This window comes from Squalius cephalus (assembly GCF_949319135.1).
Source record: "Squalius cephalus genome assembly, chromosome: 7".
NCBI classification, from domain to species: Eukaryota; Metazoa; Chordata; class Actinopteri; order Cypriniformes; family Leuciscidae; genus Squalius; species Squalius cephalus.
In genome coordinates, this window is record NC_137128.1 from 27,537,914 (window position 1) to 27,559,939 (window position 22,026).

The 22,026-nt window shown below is 37.6% G+C and overlaps 1 protein-coding gene across 3 annotated transcripts in view; it reads left to right on the plus strand.

The window, feature by feature from the left end:
* The window catches only part of efna2a (ephrin-A2a), a 59,459-nt gene extending 41,966 nt beyond the window's left edge, over positions 1–17,493 (plus strand). Inside the window, exons 1-4 of one of the 3 annotated variants that reach the window (XM_079875992.1) lie at positions 4,537–4,597; positions 5,843–6,135; positions 11,739–11,804; positions 15,270–17,493. In XM_079875992.1, the coding sequence (XP_079732118.1) occupies positions 4,566–4,597; positions 5,843–6,135; positions 11,739–11,804; positions 15,270–15,388 (510 nt within the window). In that variant the 5' untranslated portion in view covers positions 4,537–4,565 and the 3' untranslated portion in view covers positions 15,389–17,493. Of the gene's footprint in view, positions 1–4,536; positions 4,598–5,842; positions 6,136–11,738; positions 11,805–15,269 lie in introns of those variants that run through there. The other 2 variants (XM_079875990.1, XM_079875991.1) reach the window with 2 other exon arrangements.
* The last annotated feature ends 4,533 nt before the right edge of the window (positions 17,494–22,026 follow it).

Genomic DNA, 22,026 nt, shown 5'->3' on the forward strand with positions numbered 1-22,026 from the left:
AAATCTTAATACACACTTGCCAAGTTCTTAGACATGCTCTCATGGTGGTTTCGTATGGTTTTGAAAAGCTTCTATACCATTTTATAGGAAAGTTTTAATTAACGACTTTAAAAATGTCATGTGGTGTGATCAAGTAAATAGAATTTCCTCTTATTAAACATATTTTCCTCAAACCTTACACGTGTACACAAGTACTTGTGACACATTTTATTGATTATTTAAAATATATACAGTGGTGGCCAAAATTATTAGAATGATAAGATTTTTTAATGTTTTAAAAGAAGTCTCTTCTGCTCAGCAAGGCTTCATTTATTTAATCCAAAATACAGCAAAAAAAAAAAAAAGTAATTTATTCCTGTGATCAAAGATGAATTTCCGCATCATTACTCCAGTCACATGATCCTTCAGAAATCATTCTAAAGTAAAAATGATTTCATTTTAGATAAATGCTGTTCTTTTGAACTTTCTATTCATCAAATAATCCTGAAAAAAATTGCACACAACTGTTTTCAACATTGATAATAATAATAAATGTTTCTTGAGCATCAAATCATCATATTGTAATGATTTCTGAAGGATCATGCAGACTGGAGTAATGATGCTGAAAATTCAGCTTTACCAACACAGAAATAAATTGCATTTTAAAATATATTCAAATAAAAAAACAGTTATTTTAAATTGTAAAAATATTTCACAATATTACTGTTTTTGCTGTATTTTGGATCAAATAAATGAAACCTTGGTGAGCAGAAGAGACTTCTTTTAAAACATTTAAAAAATTATTACCGGTCTAATAATTTCATAAGATTGAAATAATTTAATAATATTTACATTTTTTGTTACAAAGAAAATATATAAATATTAGTTTGTAAATATTTAATATATTAAAGTATTGAAAAGTATTTTTTCTTTGCAAATGTCATTATTTATTCATAAATATAATTTAGCCTTGCCTTGTCATAATGTCATGAGGTCAAATGATCTGATGATTTTTAAGACATTACCTTGACACACAGCCATGAGGCGTTCTCTATGATATCGCTTGGTATCATGTTGATTGTGCTGATTTAAAATTATGTATCAACCTTATGAAGTACCCTGGAAACAGCAGCCGTGTTGACATCATCATGGAGGCTAGATTTGGCCCTCTCATCCAGCATGGCTGTCATTTGGGGGAAACTTGTTCAGAATGGCAGCACTCTCTCTCTCTCTCTCTCGCTGTCCCTTTCTCTTTCTGTTTTGGCAGCGTCAGTACATCCTCGCTCCTCTTGACATAACAAGGTCCGGTTCCCAAGCCCCTGCATCAGATGCGGGCAGCAGATAGCCCCAGCGATAAGTGGCTTTTCTCCTCTCTTTTATCTCGCATGGAAGAGCTTTGCCTTGGAGCTTTGCATTCACAACATTGTGGCAGCCCTTTGCTTTTCCATATCATTAAAAGCCCCCAGTGTCTAGCAGGGCTGGCATGATGGCAAAAGGCCTGCTTGTGGCAAGAACACAATAAGTGGGGCTGGAAAGCCTCCAGAATCACATCGTACCGAGCCGCAGCAATGCCTCACAATGTGTAACGCAAGTGTGTGTAATGCCAGTTTCGGCTCCACCACCTTTGGATTTACAGCAGTGTGTGCGTGCATGTGCCTCAAGTGATCCTTCGGTACAAAGACTCGGGGAAAAAAGTATGCAAGACTTCTGCGCGGCTTAAAGAAATGCTCACATGCTGCCATCTTCACTATTAATAGCAAAATTTGCAGATTTACTGAACTCTGCCATAGAATATATGTACTTGCTTAATGTGTGTGTGTGTGTGTGTGTGTGTGTGTGTGTGTGTGTGTGTGTGTGTGTGTGTGTGCGTGTGTATGAAATGGTTTTAGAAATGCATTATTTCTGTTTGTTTTTTTGTTTTTTTACCAAACAAAGTCTCTTTGAATTGTTCTAAGTGATTTACATAGAATTAAATTACTATGGTATGGTGGAAATCCATTTTTAACCAATCATGTGCAAACCACCATGGATGATGACATTTGACCCTTACTTATAACTCTAAATGTTTGTCTGACTTTATGTCATTGTGTATTTGTAGCAATTTAAATTCAACGTGATTGATGAAAGTTGGGAAGTAAACTGAAATCTCTCAAAACACATTATTTTGATAAAAGAAGAAGAAAATTGAGAATAATTATTTTCTTGTTCACAAAGATGTTTTTCTCCTTTGGGATTGAATTATTTATGCATAAACATATTTAGAAGTTATTCTACCAGCGCATTTATGTCCTTCACAAAGCTTGTGTGTGCAACGTTTACAATTTTCTCAAATGTTGTTTACCAGAATATGAATGTTCAGCTCCGGTATTGTTGCATATTTTTTCAGATTGTGACAGTTTAGATCCATCGAGCTCTCTGTCTAAAAGCAGCTTCAGATACTTGAATGTGAAGATCTTCTGAATATCAAAGTTGTAAGAGACAAAGGGAAGACGACAGCAGGTGAATGAGGAGCGGCATGCTGTGAGGAACTGAAGAGTGTTTGTTTAGAATTCTCCATGATGCTCCGCCTATTTGGGAAAGCAGGGAGATGTGCGTGCGCGTGTGTATGTACGTACATGAGAGAGAGATCTTTTGATATTTCTGAGCACGAGCGTCAGTCTGTTTATGATTCAGCTGTCTCCTCATCATGTCTGTTAACACTCGCCCCCCCCCCCCCCCCCCACCTCCCGAACCACCGTCAAAAAAAAAAAAATCCATTTATTGTGCAATCCCGCGTTTGCCGTTAGAACCAATTCACAGTTATTTTTAATGAGGTTATGGAAGCCACTGTAAATTCACAAATCGATATTTCACCATGAACCATAAACAAGTTCCTGATGTGCTTTGGGAGAGTTTGAGAAGGTCAGACTCAACAGGAGAAATGTGTTCCTGGAAAGATTGTGAAGGATGAGTTTCACGCACACACACACACAAGGTTGTGATCCCTCAACATCTGGGATGTTCTGCTCAAACTGATATATGTCCCCTCTGTAATCTGTTCATGCTTGATTAGAAAGAAATATCTCCGCAGCGTTTATGTTGAAGGTCAGGAGCTCCAAACTTTCTGGAGATTTATTCCTTTTGATAGTATAAACAAGTGATTAGACAAACAAGTCACTTGGACTTGTTTGAAAGGACCTAAAATACATTTGTCCGCTTAATGTAAACGTGGCTGAAGAAAGATGGAATTGAGGTAACAGTTTGGGAGTGTGGCTAATCTACAACAGGTGGACCCGATTTAGACTGTGAGAGCTGAATTACAGTAACATATCCAGAGATGTTCCGCCGCATGGAAGTAATTTACGGCACGTTTTATGGTGCGCGGGTATTTGTGTGTGTGTAAATGTGACTGCAAACATCTGAAAGAGCCATTAATCGAGGGCAAAACAAGCTGCCTTTAGAAAAGCATGATGTGGGCTGCACTGTGAGGAAATCACCGTGCCAAGAGTTTGTCTTGTTAAAGGACAGACAGGCAGGTGCTGTAGAGGGCAGCTTGTGAAGATGAGAGCACAGGACCTCATATACTGAACACTGAAGGCAAATGGACCAGTGCCTGATGGTCCTTCCTCGCTTACAGAGGTGTGAGTGCTTTCTGCTGTTTTCACTTAGATACATGGCGTTCTATAAAAAAAGGAAGGTTCATAGAGTAGTTCACACATGTGGCACAAGGACACTTTTAGAAAATATTGTGCTCTTGGTTAAATTTCGGTTATTCAGTGCAGTTTGAAAAATCATTGTCTTGTTTTGTTTTCCAGTACAAATTTCGAAACATTCATGAAACAAAATGCATGCATGGATGCATCTCACGAAAACATGTTTTGGTCATATTTCACCCTAAAAGAAAAAAGAAATGCACACACACTGTATATATATTCAAAAGTTTGGGGTCAGTAAGATTTTTTATGTTTTCTCCTATGCTCACACAGGCTGCATTTATTTGATCAAAAACATAAATATTGTGAAATATTATTACAATTAGAAATAACCTTTTTTATTGTAATATATCTTAAAGTGTAGTTTATTCCTGTGATGGCAAAGCTGAATTTTCACATGATCCTTCAGAAATCATTCTAATATGCTGATTTGGTGCTCAAGAAACATTTCTGATTATTATCATTGTTAAAAACAGTTGTGTTACTTAATATGGAAACCATGATACATTTTTTTCCAGGATTTCTAGAAACTAGAAAATTCAAATGTAGGGCATTTACTTGAAATATAAATCTCTTGTAACATTATAAATGTCTTTGATGTCACGTTTGATCAGTTTAATGCAAAAATATATGAAGCCCCGCCCCTTTTCAGCGCTGCGCTTGTTGCATTGTCTTCCGGTTTGTATTTCCACAGCGATCTTAAGAATTTATGAATGAACTGCCCGTTTTAAAATCTATATGTTAGACATCTGCTTTAAACATTACAATGCTCGTGATAACATTAACTCTACAATAAGTAAATCCACTTCACCAGCTAATTACTCTTCCACAGCGATGCCATAGAAATACATAGAGCTACCGCTAAAACGGAAGTTCAAAGACAATATTCTAAAGATGGCTGCGTACTTGTTTCTCTGGCGCATAAGGTCTATATATTTAGCACGTGTGTGTGTTTCACATCTGAGTTTGCAAGCTTTGTTGTTCTTTTAAAATTCACTACTGTAATACAAACACAAAAACAATGCTTTTATTTGTATTAATTAAAATCAGTACAGTAAATACAGCAATGTTGTATAAACACTACAATCTAAAAAAAATCTGTTGCATCAGTGACATTTTTTGCATTATAATAATAATGCAGTAATTCTTGATAGTACAATAATTTGAATAATTGTATCATGCAAAAAATATCTTTGTTTCTTCGATAAAAGATGACCCTGACATATCCATGCCAAACAAAATTGCTTTAAGGAGACTTGTTTTCAAAAAAAAAAAAAAAAAGTCTTTAAAAAGTGTCTTATCTTGTTCCATTTGGCACATTTGTTACTTGTTTTAAGCATTAAAACCTCAATACATCTATTGTTTTATTTTTTATTTCGTCAACAGCAATTTATTTTTCAGTCAAAGGCATATACTCGCAGGACTCTGACAACACAGTACTGTCACACACTTTCGCAGCCTCTGTAGGTCACACTGACTTTCAAACTGATTCACTCATGCTATCTTTTGCCTCTCCACCCGTTCTCTCTCCCTCTCCCTTCTTTTTTCTTACACTCTGAGAGCTGCATTTTCATGAAACGCGCACTATATAGAGAGAAAATCAAATGCGAAGCATGAAAAATTCTTTTATGGTGCCAGTGTGGTTCAAAGTGTGGATTAAGGGTGGAATTTAATATGAAGTTGATGATTTATATGACAAGCTCAACTCGCTGACTAAATTTGTGTTTTTTGTGAATATAATCAACATTTTCATTGATAAATGTTGCTACTGCACTAACCCAAAAATATGAAGGCAAAACTAAGTTGTTTTTTTAAGAGGTCTATTTTAGGCCCTAGTCAAAGATTTTTTTTTTTTAAACATCCCCCTTCTCATTACAGTATTACATCGAGAGTTTGGTTTTCTGTGTGTTCTGGTTTGCCATTCTCTCTCTGCATAATGGTGACCTAGATAGAAAATATGCATTGTGGTTATTCATTCCAGCTTATTCTGTTGTGTTCCCTGTGATTTTCTGCCCAACAGATTTAGCCTTTGTGTGTTAAACATCGTTCTTTGCTGCTGTATGGTTTGAATGGAGGCCAAATGAAAAACTGAACTAAAGAATATTTCAGTTGTCCCTGTAACAGGAGTTATGTCAGTCATCCTAATCTAATGCTCTGACTCTCCGTTGCAGGTTCTGGCAGGGCGAATACACGGTGGCCGTGAGCATCAACGACTACCTGGATGTGTACTGTCCGTACTACGAGAGCCCTCAGCCTCACAGTCGCATGGAGCGCTACATCCTTTTCATGGTGAACCATGATGGTTACCTTACCTGTGAGCACCGCATGAGGGGCTTCAAGCGGTGGGAGTGTAACCGGCCCCAGAGTCCCGACGGACCCCTGCGCTTCTCTGAGAAGTTCCAGCTCTTCACCCCCTTCTCGCTTGGTTTTGAGTTTCGGCCTGGGCACGAGTACTATTACATATGTAAGTGTGTGCATGTTTCAGAAGTGGCTTGTGGTAAACTTCTAAAATGAGAAGTCAAAGTCGACTCAATGTTGCAGTGGTTCTCAACCTTTTTGACTCTCCATTGTACCCCAACAGTATTCAAAGGCCTAACGCTTCTAGTTTCTGTAAATTTAATTTTAGGATTCCAGAAGATTTCAAAACTGAATGTTCTTAAACCAGTGAAACCATTGTGATTCACTGGATAAGGATTAGGATTTTTTACTCTCAATTTCTAGCCAATTTAAGATTTTGTTCATTTGCCTAGATTTGTCTCGAAATCACACTTTCAAAATTATATTTCACTAGTACTGGTCTCGCTTCACTGGCTTCCAGTCAAATATTGTATCCAGTTTAAAGCATTATTGTTTGTTTATAAAGGCCTCCAGGGTTTGGCTCCTCCAAATATTTTTGATCTTCTTTCATCCCTTCTGAAAACTCATCTATTTATTACTGCATATAGTCATAAGTAGGTGCAGTGGCATACTTTGTACATTGCATGTGATTTTGTTTTCTAGTTTTAATATTATTTTCTTAACTATATACAGCACTTGTTGTTTTTAAATGTGCTTTATAAATAAATGTGACTGACTTGACTGACACTTTTAAAATTAGGCTACCACATGAGTGTTATTTTAGCATTAATTATTATTTTACTATAAATGTTTTATTTATTTTTTTTTATTGGCTTTTATTTTTACATTTTCAGTTTTAACTCTTCATTTTGAATCATTTTGTTATGTGCTTGGTCAAATAATGGTTAAATTTCACTTATTCACTTATTACAACACTGCCTCACTTAAGTTTTCCAAGACAGTGTGAACCAGTTGTTGTGGAGGTTAAATTAAAATAAGAAATATCTTTTTTGTGCTTGTTTTGGCTTATTTTAAATAATTTAGTCATCTTGAGATTCCAGATTTTTCTGGGAGGCCCTGGTTAAAAACCACTGCACTGCGGCTTATTTATTTAGGACAAAAAAGCTCCATTTACATGTGATGTTTACACAGTTTTGAGGTAAAAGGAACATCATTGTATATTTTATATAGTGCTATTATAATCTTAAAGGCCTGGTTTCACGACAGGGCTTAGATTAAGCCAGGATTAGGCCTTAGTTTAATTAGGACATTTAAGTAGCTTTTATAAACATGCCTTAGAAAAAAACATTACTGTTGTGCATCTAGGGACAAAACAATGGCACTGACATATTGTAAGACATGTCAGTATAAGTTGTTTCCAGTTAAAACAACTCAACATGCATTTTAGTCTGGGACTAGGCTTAAGCCTTGTCTGTGAAACCAGGGGAAGTATTACTTATTAAATCCAAGTCTCAAAAGAGGTACATCTTTCATTTAATTATATCCGAGTAGTTACTATACGTAATTTGAACATGAGTTGTTTTCTTTGTAATTACTTTGTTTCCACCAGTTTGACCCATTCGTGTGGATTTGTGGACTGGCTGTGAACATGACAGGCAGGCATTATCGCATAGACAGGGTCAATCAGCCAATCACAGAGACTTTCTGTGACTTTTCAGACTCCCTTCACGTTCAGCATTCATTGGAATCTCTGAGAACACAATGAGCTGCAGGGAAGCAAAAGAGACGCTGCCTAACTCTGAAACCTCAGCTGGTGGACCTGAGAAAAATCAGTGTTTTACGCACAGTTTGAGCTTGTATTTCACACTATTTGTTTTGGTATTTTTTTTCTTCCATCCACGGGCAGAACGTTTTAAAGTTACAGGGCATTTAGAAAGACGCGGATAGTTTGTGAGAGAAATGCTGAAATAGAGATGCTTTAATCTCAAAAGCTTTAGCTTTTCCTAAATGAACAAACATCCAACAGCTCATTCCCATTATCCTCACAAAGCTTTAAACTGGTGTGTTCAAATGGAAAACTTGTCCTTCAAGCATTTGTTTTACTCTCCTCTAGTGAAGACAATTTAGTGTGGCTAAACCAAATTAAAAGTAGACATTAAACAAAAAACATCATTTTTTTTGTACTTCAACCGCCTAGCTGTTTTAATATGATAACATGAAAGACTTTTATCAGTAAGATGCCGGGAGAAAACAGGGAGCGGCAAGCAAATCAATAATTTATATGGTAATTACAATTCCTGACATGGGAGGCTGTGTCGTGGGCAGATGTGGCTGGGCCGGGAGCCACCTGTGTACAGTACAGAGAGTCTGGTGACTTTGAGCTCTCGCCGGCTTTGTGTCGCAGAACCGCACTGTCCATCAGCAGCCATTCGCACAGCGGCCGGACGGGCCTTCCTTTCTCCCATGGAGATTGCCAAAGATCCTACATGCTTTTCATTTGACTGCTGATTATTCCCTGATTGACAGCTCAGACTGAAAGGGAGCGAAGCAGGCGCGGAGGGGGCGTCGTTCTGAGTCAACATCCCCTCCGCCCAAGCCCCCCTAAATCAGCAGGGCGTAGCGCTGCTTATCATAAACGCCGCAGTGTTGTCTCTGTGCACCAGAGAGAGAGGGAGAGAGAGATGCCATAATAAGCAGGCAAAAAAGTTCAAAGATACCCTTCAACTCTGTGTTTCTGCCCCCAAACTGATTTTTAATGCATCTGCCTCGCAGCTCCAAGCCAGGTCCTGCATTGTGAAGGCTTTTGTTTCAGGCTGAAGGGTCAGGGCTGGAAAAGGGCTTCGGACACCCCCGCTCCCCCACCAAGGCGGCCCCATTCAGCACCCCAGCCGCTCCCTGAGAGGATTGTTTGGTTACCGGCAGCTCTATGGGCGTCATGGTCCCTTGGGGGATTGATGCTTTGAGGCAGGGTCGGTGGGGTCAGCGATGAGAGATGGATCTGAGAGGTTATCACGGGGAAGTGGGGGCTGATCTCGATTGTCTGCTAGTAAAAGAACACGTCCATCAGACCTGGTCAGACTTAACCCCCGGACTTCCATCTCTCCGCCCGTATTGATCGGCTGTGATGACATCTTGACAGGCGTCTTCTACACAGCTGCCGGCGGTTGAGGTTGGGTGCTCTCCAATGAACCTAGGATCCGGTGTGCTGGGCATGCCACAAGAATACACAATGACCTGGGGGGAGGGTTGTTCAGGTTGAAGATGACGAACTCAAGACCAGGGTTGGATTTTTTTCAGGGATCCACTGAAAATTTTAGTGTGTAATTTGTAAACATTTTCAAGATAATATTTGAATAATTTTAATACATTTTTGGCTTTAATATGGTGATAAAACTAGATACTAAATAAAAAAGGCAATCATTTCTTTTTGGAAACATCATGTTTCTCAATCACATTTAATTAGTTTAAAAAAAAAATTATGAGTTTATTTTGGCTTATGAGTGTTCTCATTGGCTGCATGTTCATGTCTTGTTTTGTGTTAGCACATGGCTTGTGATTTGTTTTACTGGCCATGTGCTTGTGTTTTAGTCATGTTTGGTGTGAGCACATGGCTTGTCATGTATGTTTCCTCCTGTCAATTGTCTAACATAGGCTATAGGCTTATTTATAAATAAAAAAAATGCTAGTAAATGGACTTAAACTTCCAAAAACCTGTAGAGTAGTGGTCTGGGTTCAAACATTCTGACACGCAACGGGAAGCATTCACGTGACTGAAAAGAAAGTGAGGGTTTGTTTTTCGTTGATCTGAAAACAATACGTGCTCCGGCACGGAGCTTCATGAGAAATTGCGCTGTGTACTCGATATGCGCTTTAAAGCTTCAGTGTTAAATGGAACATCACTACTGTCTTGTTTCCCCCACAGGGTAGTTTTTGTTCATTTTTGTTTGTTTTTTTAAAGCTTAATAAAAACCCATCACTCTGCATTTGAGTCCTCGCTACTTTCATCAACCCAAACCCTGAGAGAGAGAGAGAGAGAGAGAGAGAGAGAGAGAAGCTTGGGGTCAGTAAGATTTTTTTTTATGTTTTGGAAAGCCTCTCATCAAGGCTGCATTTATTTGATCAAAAATAAGATCATTACAATTCAATTTTTTTTTATACATTTCTATTTTAATACATGTTACTATTAAATTACTGTCACTTTAGGTCAATTGAAAGCATCCTAGCTGAATAAAAGTATTAACTTAAAAAAGTTATTTCTGACCCCATATATATATATATATTATATATTTACATATATATATACAGTGCTATGCATAAGTGAATACACCCATGCTAAAGTTGACTAAAAAGAGGAATAAAAAATCATATTTTGGAAATTGAACTTAATGCCTTAATTAAAAAAATTAGGAAAAATCCAACCTTTAAGGACACCAATTTTCTTTGTGAATGAATAATGTATCGTAAATAAATAAATGTTCTTCCTTAAAATACATGGTGCATAAGTGAGTACACCCCTATGTTAAATTCCCATAGAGGCAGGCAGATTTTTATTTTTAAGTATTTTTTTAATTTTTTTTTTTTAGGATACTATGCATCCTGATAAAGTTCCCTTGGCCTTTGGAATTAAAATAGCCCCACATCATCACATAGCCTTCACCATACCTAGAGATTGGCATGGTTTTATTTCAGTTAGCCTAAAAGCTAGTGTGATTTGCATTGAGAGATGATCTTATGGAAAGTACCCCATGCCAATCTCTAGGTATGGTGAAGGCTATGTGATGATGTGGCGCTATTTTAATTCCAAAGGCCAAGGGAACTTTATCAGGATGCATAGTATCCTAAAAAAAAATTTAAAAAAATACTTAAAAATAAAAATCTGCCTGCCTCTATGGGAATTTAACATAGGGGTGTACTCACTTAAGCACCATGTATTTTAAGGAAGAACATTTATTTATTTACGATACATTATTCATTCACAAAGAAAATTGGTGTCTTTAAAGGTTGGATTTTTCCTAATTTTTTAAATTAAGGCATTAAGTTCAATTTCCAAAACATGATTTTTTATTCCTCTTTTTAGTCAATTTTAGCATGGGTGTATTCACTTTTGCATTGTACTGTATATATAAACTTTCGTCATTTCTTGCCTGTATTCAGATGGGAATCTACACCACTCCGACTGTGACTCGTACTCACCAGCTTGAGCGGTACATTATGCTGTTTTCTTCATGTGCTGGGTTTTCTTTGTGGACATTAGACTGCGGCCAAGTTCAAATAAATGATTTCACTCCCCCCTTCTTTCACACAAGACCCTATAAGGAAGTAAGCAGGAGATGTGTTGTGTCTGGAGTACAGAGATGAATGAAGTAATCTGTCAGAAAGCTTGTGCCTGGGGAGCAGAGATGAACGGTGTTGCTGATGTTCTGGTGGAGCCGATCTGATGGTAGACTGCTGGCTGACTCAATAGTGACTCTTTGCTCTCAGGTCACTGAGTGCTATGTGGGGTAATTTGCTATGGGAACATTGCGTGTCGCAGGCCATTGTATATGAAGACACCAAGCTGGTGAAGGTCACAGCAGTTTCCCTGAAATGAAGAAAATCTCAGACTTTGTTCTTGATTTGGTTGTCAAGGGGTCAAACATTCACAAGCGTCACCTCACAACAGCAGGAGTAGAGGATCTTAAACCAGATTGATTCAATGTCTTGCTGAATGATTTTGTTTGTCACAAGCACATTTAGCTCATTATTTCTCTTCTACTTCCTTTTCAACAGCCTCTCCTCATCCTAACCACGCTGGCAAGCCGTGTTTAAAGTTGAAGGTGTACGTGAAGCCTACAAGTAAGTCACGCTCTAACTGTTTCGCCCCGCCGGCGTAGAAAATAATATCCCCTCATGTCTACAGGCCAGCCTTCTGTTAGGCATAACAGGAATGCAATAATAAGCAGTGTTTGACACATTTTCCAGGAACATTTTGTTAATGAGATGTCATATTTATTTTCAAGCTGTGAGAATGTGTTCAAATGCAGTCTGCAGCTGCTGAGGTCTAATGGGAACGATTAGGACTATTGTGGATTTTTCCTTTAGGATTTTACCTTCATTACTCACCAGTGGAAACTCCCAAAAATAAAAATTCAGTCATCATTTACGTATGATGTATAACTTTCTTTTTTCTGTGGAATAAGGTATTTTGAGACATGTCTCAGTGTTGTTGTTTTTTTCCCATACGATGCAAGTTATTGGTCACCAAAGCCAATGTCTGGTGATTCAATTCAACATTATTCAAAATATTTTCTTTTGTGTTAGCCAGAAGAAAGAAAATCATACTATCCCATTTATTGTTGGCAAATGCAGAATCCTGAAAAAATATTATCACAGTTTCCACAAAAATATTAGTCAGCACAACTGTTTTCAACATTGATAATAATAAGACATGATTCTTGAGCACAAAATAAGCATATTAGAATATCTATGTTTTGATCTTCGTTCGGAATCTGATCCAGTAGTTTTTGACAAAAACGTGATTTTCTCAGCTTTTTGCTCAAAATGTTGCTTTTTTTTATGAAACTTGCCCACATTCAAGTGTTGTTAAAAAAAGAATGCATTAAACTAGAATAAAACATTTTCGTTTTTTTAACCAGAGGGTCTGTTCTTTCTTTTGATATAGCCTGTTCAGATATTCATACAGCAAAATATTCTGGATGCCATGAAATTTTTGTTAAAATGATAAAAAAATGCTGGCAGTGACTGGTAATTTTTTTTTATTTTATTTTTTATATGCTGGGAAAGAGTATATTAAAATATATTAAAATAGAAAACAGTTATTTAAAGCTGCACTTTTTGGGGTTATAAATTATCCAAAATAATAACCAGCCAGTGTTCAAAACTATCTGCTTGCCTTAGCTCGATTCAAAACGGTATGCCTGGCTCACACTACAGGAGTTTTAAAATCCTAACCGATTTTGAAATCTGGTTGCAGCACACACTTAAGGAGAATCTTTGCAGATTTTCTTCCCTCAAATCTTAAACATGCTCACACTACAAGGTTTGAAAATCGTGGTGCACCACACACTACAAAATGTTATTAAGATTATCGTGCCAGAGGAAGCGCCTCACGTGATCTCACGCAGCAGATCTGAAGTGGAAAAGCATGGAAACATATGGGATATGCATTGCCATGAGACACACACACACGCACGCACATACACACGCACAGAGACTTTGAACCTACCGGTACTTTGAGTTAAGAGCTTAGATCGGGCCCAAAAAATCAAGCCCGACCCTACCCGAGCCCATGCACGTTGTGTCCGAGCCCGGCCCAACACAACACAACACAACACAACACAACACAACACAACACAACACAACACAACACAACACAACACAACACAACACAACACAACACAACACAACACAACACAACACAACACAACACAACACAACACAACACAACACAACACATTAACATAACTAATTATGAGCCCGAGCCCTATTTAAACCCGACCATTTTTTTAATACGTGGGCCATTATAACCAGGGGCGGTGCTAGATATTTTTTTAACGCAGGTGCTGAGGGGGGTGCTAGATATATAGCCTATATAAATACTATTACAAAAATTGGCCACTTAATATTTAATATTTAATTATTTCAATTGTCACAATTAAAGTATTAATTTTATTAAACTGACCAAGCACAACATTCAGCATTCAATCAAATATTGATTAAAGATTTATTATTATTAGGCTAATAATGTTATTTCAACATAATATCTCGTTATTTCGACATGTGTGCGTGCAACAAGCTAGATGTGCATTTGTAAATCCGGTGACGCGTGCATTGATTTTATTAATAAACTAGTGTTTTCTGTCGGCTGCAAAGATGAAGTTGATGATCGCCATCTCCGTAGTGAACGTGCCTATCGAGAGAAATGCACATGGATTACATAAATCAGAGAGTGGCCTATTTCTTTTCGTTTAAATTCATTTAAATTTCAAAGTTTAAATTAAATATTAAAATAATTAACAGGTTTCATTACATCTAGCACCTATCTGTGAATGCATCCGCATTTTTACATTTCCGTTGAATGAACAGTTTAATGAGTGACCGTCTAATGCGCAGAGACTTTCAATGTCAATAGGCTACTGGTGAAATATCAGCAGAAAGCCTCTCGTAAAGTGAGATTCAAGGAATTAACTGTTATATAACAATGGTCTAACAAGCTCATTGTCAGGTTTATTGTGTTTATTATATTATGTGGACCCCCGACCCTTATTTTGACGTGTTGTGTCTTCATTTGAATCCACTTCGTTTTAACGCGCTTTTTAGTTTCGGTTTAATTACTGAACATACTCGTCTTTGTGCCTGCTGACCACAGCGTAACACTTATTTATTTAGCAATAAATAAATGGAGATAAAAACGCATATCGAGTTGAGTCACTCAAAATTATCTCAAGGGAAATTCCTTCAGCACGACAGCCCTACTTGTTTCCTGGCTATTTTGACAGCACTGACGTAATCACAGACTTGCTCATCCCGATTTAAAATCTTAAATATCAAACATGTTTGATATGATCGGGGCGAGCCCGATTTGTGGGAGAGCAGATCGGGAGGTGCAAGATTCGATCTGTGAACGCCTCACATTACCAGATAATCTACTCCGAACATCGGAACCGATCAAGGTCCTCGACAAGATTTTTTCTCTGATTCTCGGGAGGGGGAAATCGGGCATAAATCGGCCTAAAACTCCTGTAGTGTGAGCCAGGCATACTGTCTCCATGAGACTTCTTTTAGAAACATTTGGGAAAAAAATCATTTCAACCCCAAACTTTTGAACAGTATTACTGGTGCTTTGTCATTGCTAATTGTTTAGATCAAGGGAGTCCAAACTCGGTCCTGGAGGGCCACTGTCCTGCAGAGTTTAGCTCCAACTTGCCTCAACACACCTGCCTGGAAGTTTCTAATATGCCTATAGACCTTGATTAGCTGGTTCAGGTGTGTTTAATTGGGGTTGGAGCTAAACTCTGCCAGACAGTGGCCCTCCAGGAGCAAGGTTGGACGCCCATGGTTCAGAACAACAGCGTTCAAGCTCCATTTGGAAATACAGCGTTTATTCTAAATTCATTGGCACAGATATGTCAGGTTGGTGTAATCTATGAAAACCGTGTGTGAAATGTGAACCAGATCCTCTACCTCAGTAATTAAACTCTAATTAGGTCACTGCTGTGGGCCCCTGCTGCTTTGAGTAAAGGTATGCATTTTCTAGTGCTTCCTCTCCGTGTGCTGTCTCTCTGTGTTTGTGTGTTTCAGATGGTTCTGGCTATGAGTCTCCAGAGCCCTTCCTGACTGATCAGAGCCAGCGCTGCAAGGCGGACGGCCCGTGCCTAGCTGTGCTCCTACTTCTGGCCTTTCTGCTGGCCCACGTTTAAGAAGCTCCACCACTGCCCAGACTGCCTACCGCTCTCCCTCCATCCATACTCCCTCAGGGAAGCCCTCGCATCCAGCCCCCCCGGCCCACAGGCTAACGCGCAGTCATCCTCTTTTTTTACTGAACGAGCTCCTCGCAGCTGATCCGAGGACAGAGACGTTCGCCCTGCTTAGCGGCTCATGTAAAGCAGTTGTGAGACTTAGACACCTGTCGTGGAATGTGACCTTTTATATATGCTGTCATGTAATCGAGGCTTGTATTCATGTGCCATTTTGTCACATTTCAGGGCATAGCAGTTTACAAAAGATTTCAGATTTCACTTATTTGGTTAGCTATAATGCCCCCCCACATTATTTTTACTCCATACCCAGAAATTAAGGGATTTTTTTCCCCCCAATAACAAATGACACCAAAGGACTCTCTTCAGAGTTTTAGTTTTATTTTCCGTTTGAAGGGAGAGAAGAAATGTGTTTTGTGGTAGCCAGCAGTTAGGGACTTAGTGTTAGACATTCACGTGCATGTGAAACACTGTGAAACAAACTGATCTTCTTACAATAGTAACGATATATTTTTATTAGCAAAAAGGAAACAAAAGTAGACCTTCTAGCCACTCGTTCAGTGTACGGCTCAGCTGGTGGAGTTTGGATGAGACGCAGCCAAATGTCAGTGCTCACTGCTGGCCTTCGCCTCAAAACTATATGTCTACTGGCGGGACAAGGACACTGAATCTCCGAGATGAGAATAATCGCTTTGGTGCAAACCCAAATGCCGCTTAATAAAACTCTGCATTGTTTTTTCTTTCCAGCTCTGTGGGACAAACAAGCAATGAAACGCAGTGTGTGTTTCAAAAAATGATCTGTGAGGGTCAGGGACTAGCCACTTTTAATTCACCGACGCACGCACTGCGGGCATGGGCGAAAAGGAAATGGATTTTTTGTATTCTATTTCATGTTATTTTTGTAGCATTTAAAAGCAACATTAATTATTCATGTGATATGGGGAATGGTTTTAGTGGCGATACAGTGTGTGAGTCAGCAGTCGGACGTATTCAGATGGGCCCACTCTCACTCTTACTGTTGTTATTGTGATCTTGTCAAACTGTATTCAGTATTTAAAGAGACAGAAAGCATTTCTTTCCATCTGATTTGATTGTGTCCTCTTTTTCATGTGACGTTTTGTACAGCCAACATGTTCTGTCGAACTGAAGAAACATGCAGAAATGAAAAACAAAAAAATAAAGCATTTTTGTCTACGAGATGTGAGAAAAGATGCATTGTCTAGAGTTGACAAGTAACATTTTGACTCAGCTTTGTATAGAATAGATGTTATATGAAATATTTTAGATGATCTCTGCAGACATTAATGCTAAAGGTGCTATAAGGCCTTTTTGTTTTTTTTTTCTCCTCCCAAAATCAAACAACAAAACACAACACAGCACATATCTAAAAACTTATTTGTTTTGATATGCACTGCTAATTTTTCCTGATCCGTAAAGTTTGATCCATTTTGTACAGTATCTAAAGATTGATTGTTAAGTAACTTTATGTAACTGAACATTATAGAAAATGATGTGCTTAAGAGAATACTTGATATTAAGACATATATTTTGAGATTATAAGAAACTAATAATTTCCTTCAACAAGGATGCATTTAATCCATCAAAAGTGACAAACATTTATAATGTTAAAAATATTTCTGTTTCAAATAAATGCTGTTCTTTTTTTTAATGAAAACAAATCACGGTTTCCACAAAAATAGTAAGCAACTGTTTTTATCATAGGGAGTTAACTGAGGTTCGGGAGCGGGGCCATGCCTCAACCTATCACCTGACTTTTCAAAACCTTCTTATATCAGGCCGCCCCTTACAGTACTCGAACCCTCCCTTCCCCTCCCTCTCTCATCCATGATTCAACCATTTAACCTCCCCTTCCAGGTTGTTTCGGGGGGTCCTAATTTAACTCGGCCTACATTTAACTGAAATGATGCCCCCACTCTGAGTCTCCAGGCCACCAACACCAGATGTCCAGATCAACCTGACTACCATCCCTTTCCCCTTCCCATTCATCCTCTCCTTATTCATCCCTAACTTTCTTCAATAAATAATTCTCCAACATTCATGGTTGTGGCGTGGTGCTTGCTCGTGATTGATGATAATAAGAAATGTTTCTTGAGCAGCAAATCATCATGTTAGAATGATTTCTGAAGGATCATGTGACCCTGAAGACTGGAGTAATGATTAACTAGGAAACAGTTATTTTAAATGTTATGATAAGTCACAATATTACTGTTCCACTGTATTTTTCTTTTACTGTATTATTTTACTGTATTGATTATCATTTATTGAATTGTAAGTGTTTTAGTCATTCATTTATACAAGTATAAACTACATTTTATAGAATATGTACTTCTATTATAACTCATAAAATGTCATTTAAAAATATAATAATTATAATAATACTGACAATAGATAAATCAAATGAATGCAGCTTTTGTGAGCATAAGAGACTTCTTGCAAAAATATTTCAATATATTACCAACCCCAACTTCTGTACAGTAATGTATGCCATAATGTACTAAAAGCAAAATAATATATCAGATTTTAAATAATACTTGAGGTTATGAAAGTAAACAAAACAGAAACGTAGTACATTAGTTCAAAAATGTTGCTATTTCCAATATTCCCCTGTATTTACACTATATCACTTTAGCGAGTGCACATGTAGCTCCATTTACATATACCTTTTAATTTGAAAAACTCCTTTTGGCATTTTTTGCCCCACACAGATTGTTGCTTCATCTATATTAAATCAAATTGAATTTTATTTTTATGTTTTATTATTATCAATATTACTATTATTATTGTCATATACTTTGACATTAACCTTTCCTTAAAGGGATAGTTTACCCAAAAATGAAAATGCTGTCATCATTTAGGCTACTCATCCTCAAGTTTTTCCAAACCTGTATGAATTTCTTTCTTCTGAACAGAAAAGAAGATATTTTGAAGAATGTCAGTAACCAAACAGTTGATAAGCCCCTTTGACTTCCATAGTATTTTTTTCGAAGTCAATGGCCACCATCCACCGTTTAGTTACCCATATTCTTTAAAATATCTTCTTTTGTGTTTGTGTTCAGCAGAAGAAAGAAATTCATAAAGGTTTGAAACAACTTGAGGGTGAGTAAATTATGACAGAACTGTTATTTTGGGGTGAACTAACCCTTTAAAGGGAAGCTTTTAGCCCTGCTGTATAATTTTGTATTATTTTGTCCAATGTCCTGAAAGACCAGCCTCAGGAAATCTCTTACCTAAACCATGAAAAATGTGATTAAACATGTTTAATACTTTAGCAGAAGCTATTCAGCTTATTTTTACACAGACATTTAAGATGTGATTGCTTTGACGCTGTGTTTTCGGATGCGGGACGGATGGAATGAGTCATGGTCATACATGACTTGACGTTCGGCGGGTGTCTGCTGATACCGGCTCTAGGCTTTGGCCTGGATGCTCATCCAACTATTAGGTGAGGGATCAGTAGCCTGGCTGGGCTCAGAAAAGTGAATGTCCTATCTGAATATTTTATGCAATGTAGACTATGATAAAAAATACATGCGCTAGAAAAGCATCAGTGCAGGATTTGCAGACTTGGAGATGGCGCTGCAAATGCAAACCAAACCGCCAGTTTGAGGCTGATGTTAGAGGCATTCAAAATGATTATACTGATGATTAAAATGGCTAGTATAAATAGTGAGTAAAAGATTTATGTCTTAGGCCTACATATTCGGTCTGTGTCACAGCATGATGTGCCTTAAGCTGTCATTTGTAATAATCATTTTAGATAATTTTAATGAAATGTTAGACTCAATATAAGAAACACAGCATGCGTGTTACATGCTGATTTCCTCATGAAAAATAGCCGTTTGCTGCCCCCTTGTGAATGAGACCTTTTAGTAGCTACTCTTGGTCTGTTGAGTGTTTTCTCCGTATTTGTATTGTCCAAGGTCATTCCTGCCACATATAAAGCTAATCTCTCACAGAACTTTACTTTTGATTCATATTTCAAATATTTAAAGGGATAGTTCACCCAAAAATGTCAATTTTGTCATCATTTACTCACCCTCATCGTGTATTTCCAAACCTGTGCATTTCCATTTCTTTCTTCTGGTGAACACAAAAGAAGATATTTTGAAGAATGTTGATAACCAAAGAGTTTCAGTTCCTATTGACTTACATTACAAATTTTGTCCATGTAGGCCTAATGGAAGCCGATGGGGACCAATTTTTTTTGTTATCAACATCCTTCACAATATCGGAAGAATATATATCATAATTTACTCATAAGGGTGAGTAAATGACAGAATTGTAATTTTTAGATGGACTATTTCCTTTTAACCAATCTCTTATTCCTGTATCTCTGCGGCACATCCCTGAGGTACAACACAAACACACACGTCTCAAGGCTCCTGCACAGTCATTACATGTTGAATCTGTCAGAGGCATGAGCTCTTTGAAAGCGAGAAAAGCGAACACATCGAGAGTTGAACATCTACAGAGTGCACACTTCAAAAACTATTATGAAATGAAAAGGTTTATGGATGAGCGAGAAATTCTGTGCAGAGATCACAGGAGATCGATGTTTTTGATCAACAAAGAAATACAAGAGCTTCAAAAGACTTTGATGGACATAAACCTGATAAGCGGATATTGTCATGAAGCCTACGCTGCTCATCTGAGATCAGTGAGTATTGCCTTTTCAACTTGCAAAGAATCCAAGAAAGAAAACACACGTGGTAGTATTGACTTCAATGTTGAAAGCGGTGACTCAGTGAAGTCCAAACGCATGTTTAGCCAGAAGCATGACGGTTTGGGTGATGAAACCTCTGTTGATTGTGAAAAGGATCTGTCAGAAGTCAAACATCATGCATTGACTCTACAAACGTATAAAAAATCCAACACTAATACTTACATTTCACCACATAAGGATGTAAAAAACAATAAGGATTACTTAAAAGCCTCATTGTCTCATTTTGAGTTCTCCTTAAGGGAACGCAATGAAAAAGATGAGGATAAAAGTGATGGATGTCCTCAGAGGAGTTTGCCCAAGAGCCCTTCATATATCGCAGAGACAGATCTGAAGAACAGTTCCTCGACTCCTAGACATTTCACCCTTGACAGAAGAGCAAAACCAGCGCATCAAAGACGACAAAAAGTCACTCTTCGTAAGAGTCCTGCTACAAGAATGAGGAACCCTTTGCTTGAACACCATTGCCGTTATATGGCTATACAGCAGCAAGTCCAAGACAGCAAGTCATTGTCAAGATACTTACAAAATAAAGATGGCACGGACAACGGCAGAAGTCACATATCTAAAGCGGCCATTAAGCACAGCCTTGATCTGCTCATCAAAGAATACAATCATTCTCAAAATGCTGATATGGTGAGCGACAACAAGCAGAGGGGTTTGGAGGAAAAGGTGTCTAACTTTGTGTCAGAGCTTTCAGAGTTCAGATGTGACGTGTGACATTCTGTAGTTTAGTTCTTCTGTTTGACTTTAAATAAACTGTATTATTTTAATATTACAGAGGATCCTTAGAACTAGCACATAAAGACCCACATAACACATGTCAGATAACGATGATAACCATCATCCTAAAGTAGAGTAATCAGTTTCTTGTTTTATAGGCTATGGGATCTTGAATTTATGAGCAATTGATTGGTAAATCTCTCCACACTATTATATGAAACTCACTCATCATCCTCTGAGGGATTCAATTCCTTTCTATCTGATTCACACTTCATGCACGGATAGACATAATGCCCTACATTCAGGTCATCAATAGAGGCATCAATATCATTCTGCAATGTTTCCAGGCTTGAAAAAAAAGCACAGACATGAAAAAGATGTACTTGTTTTATTTACTTGAAAAAGGTGTCTGTCAGAGAGAGGCTGATGCAAATGGGATCTCTTTCCACGTGGCTTGTTTTTCTTATTATAACACAAATGCAGAGCTGGATTTTTTCTCTAGTGGATGAATAAAATGGTTCAAACAAAAGACCGTGTTTGAAGATTATGTAGGCAAAGTTAATGTACTGATTTCCCCATGTCTTATTCATTTATCATAATCAAGTAAATCTCATATTCATAAAGCAAGCCAAACATTTACAGGTGAGTAAACATTAGCTATGAATTACCTCCAGAGCAAACGTATTTCATTAGAGAAACCAAACAGGCTAATGCATTTTAAGCACATCTTTGTATCCCTGTCACATAAACCCGTGGTTCTAAACCTTTCTGACTCTTTCCAAGAGATTATTTGAAGGAGATCCTATCTAAGCTGATTTGTACCTCAGGTTCTTTATTGTAATACAAATAAACTCAACATTTTTTATTTTAATGTAATATTACTAAATATAGTTCAGTTTAATGTAATATTTATTTTGAGTGTTTTGTAGGATGTAAATTAAGATGAACTTTTTTGTCATTTTGGTACATTTCTCTTATCATCCTTATTTGCATTACATACACTTTTTTTACATACCGCAACACAATTGCATTTAGTCAGTTAGCAGACGCCTTTATCCAAAGCGACTTACAAACAAGGAATACAGCAAGCAATTCATCATGAAGAGGCAAAGAACGT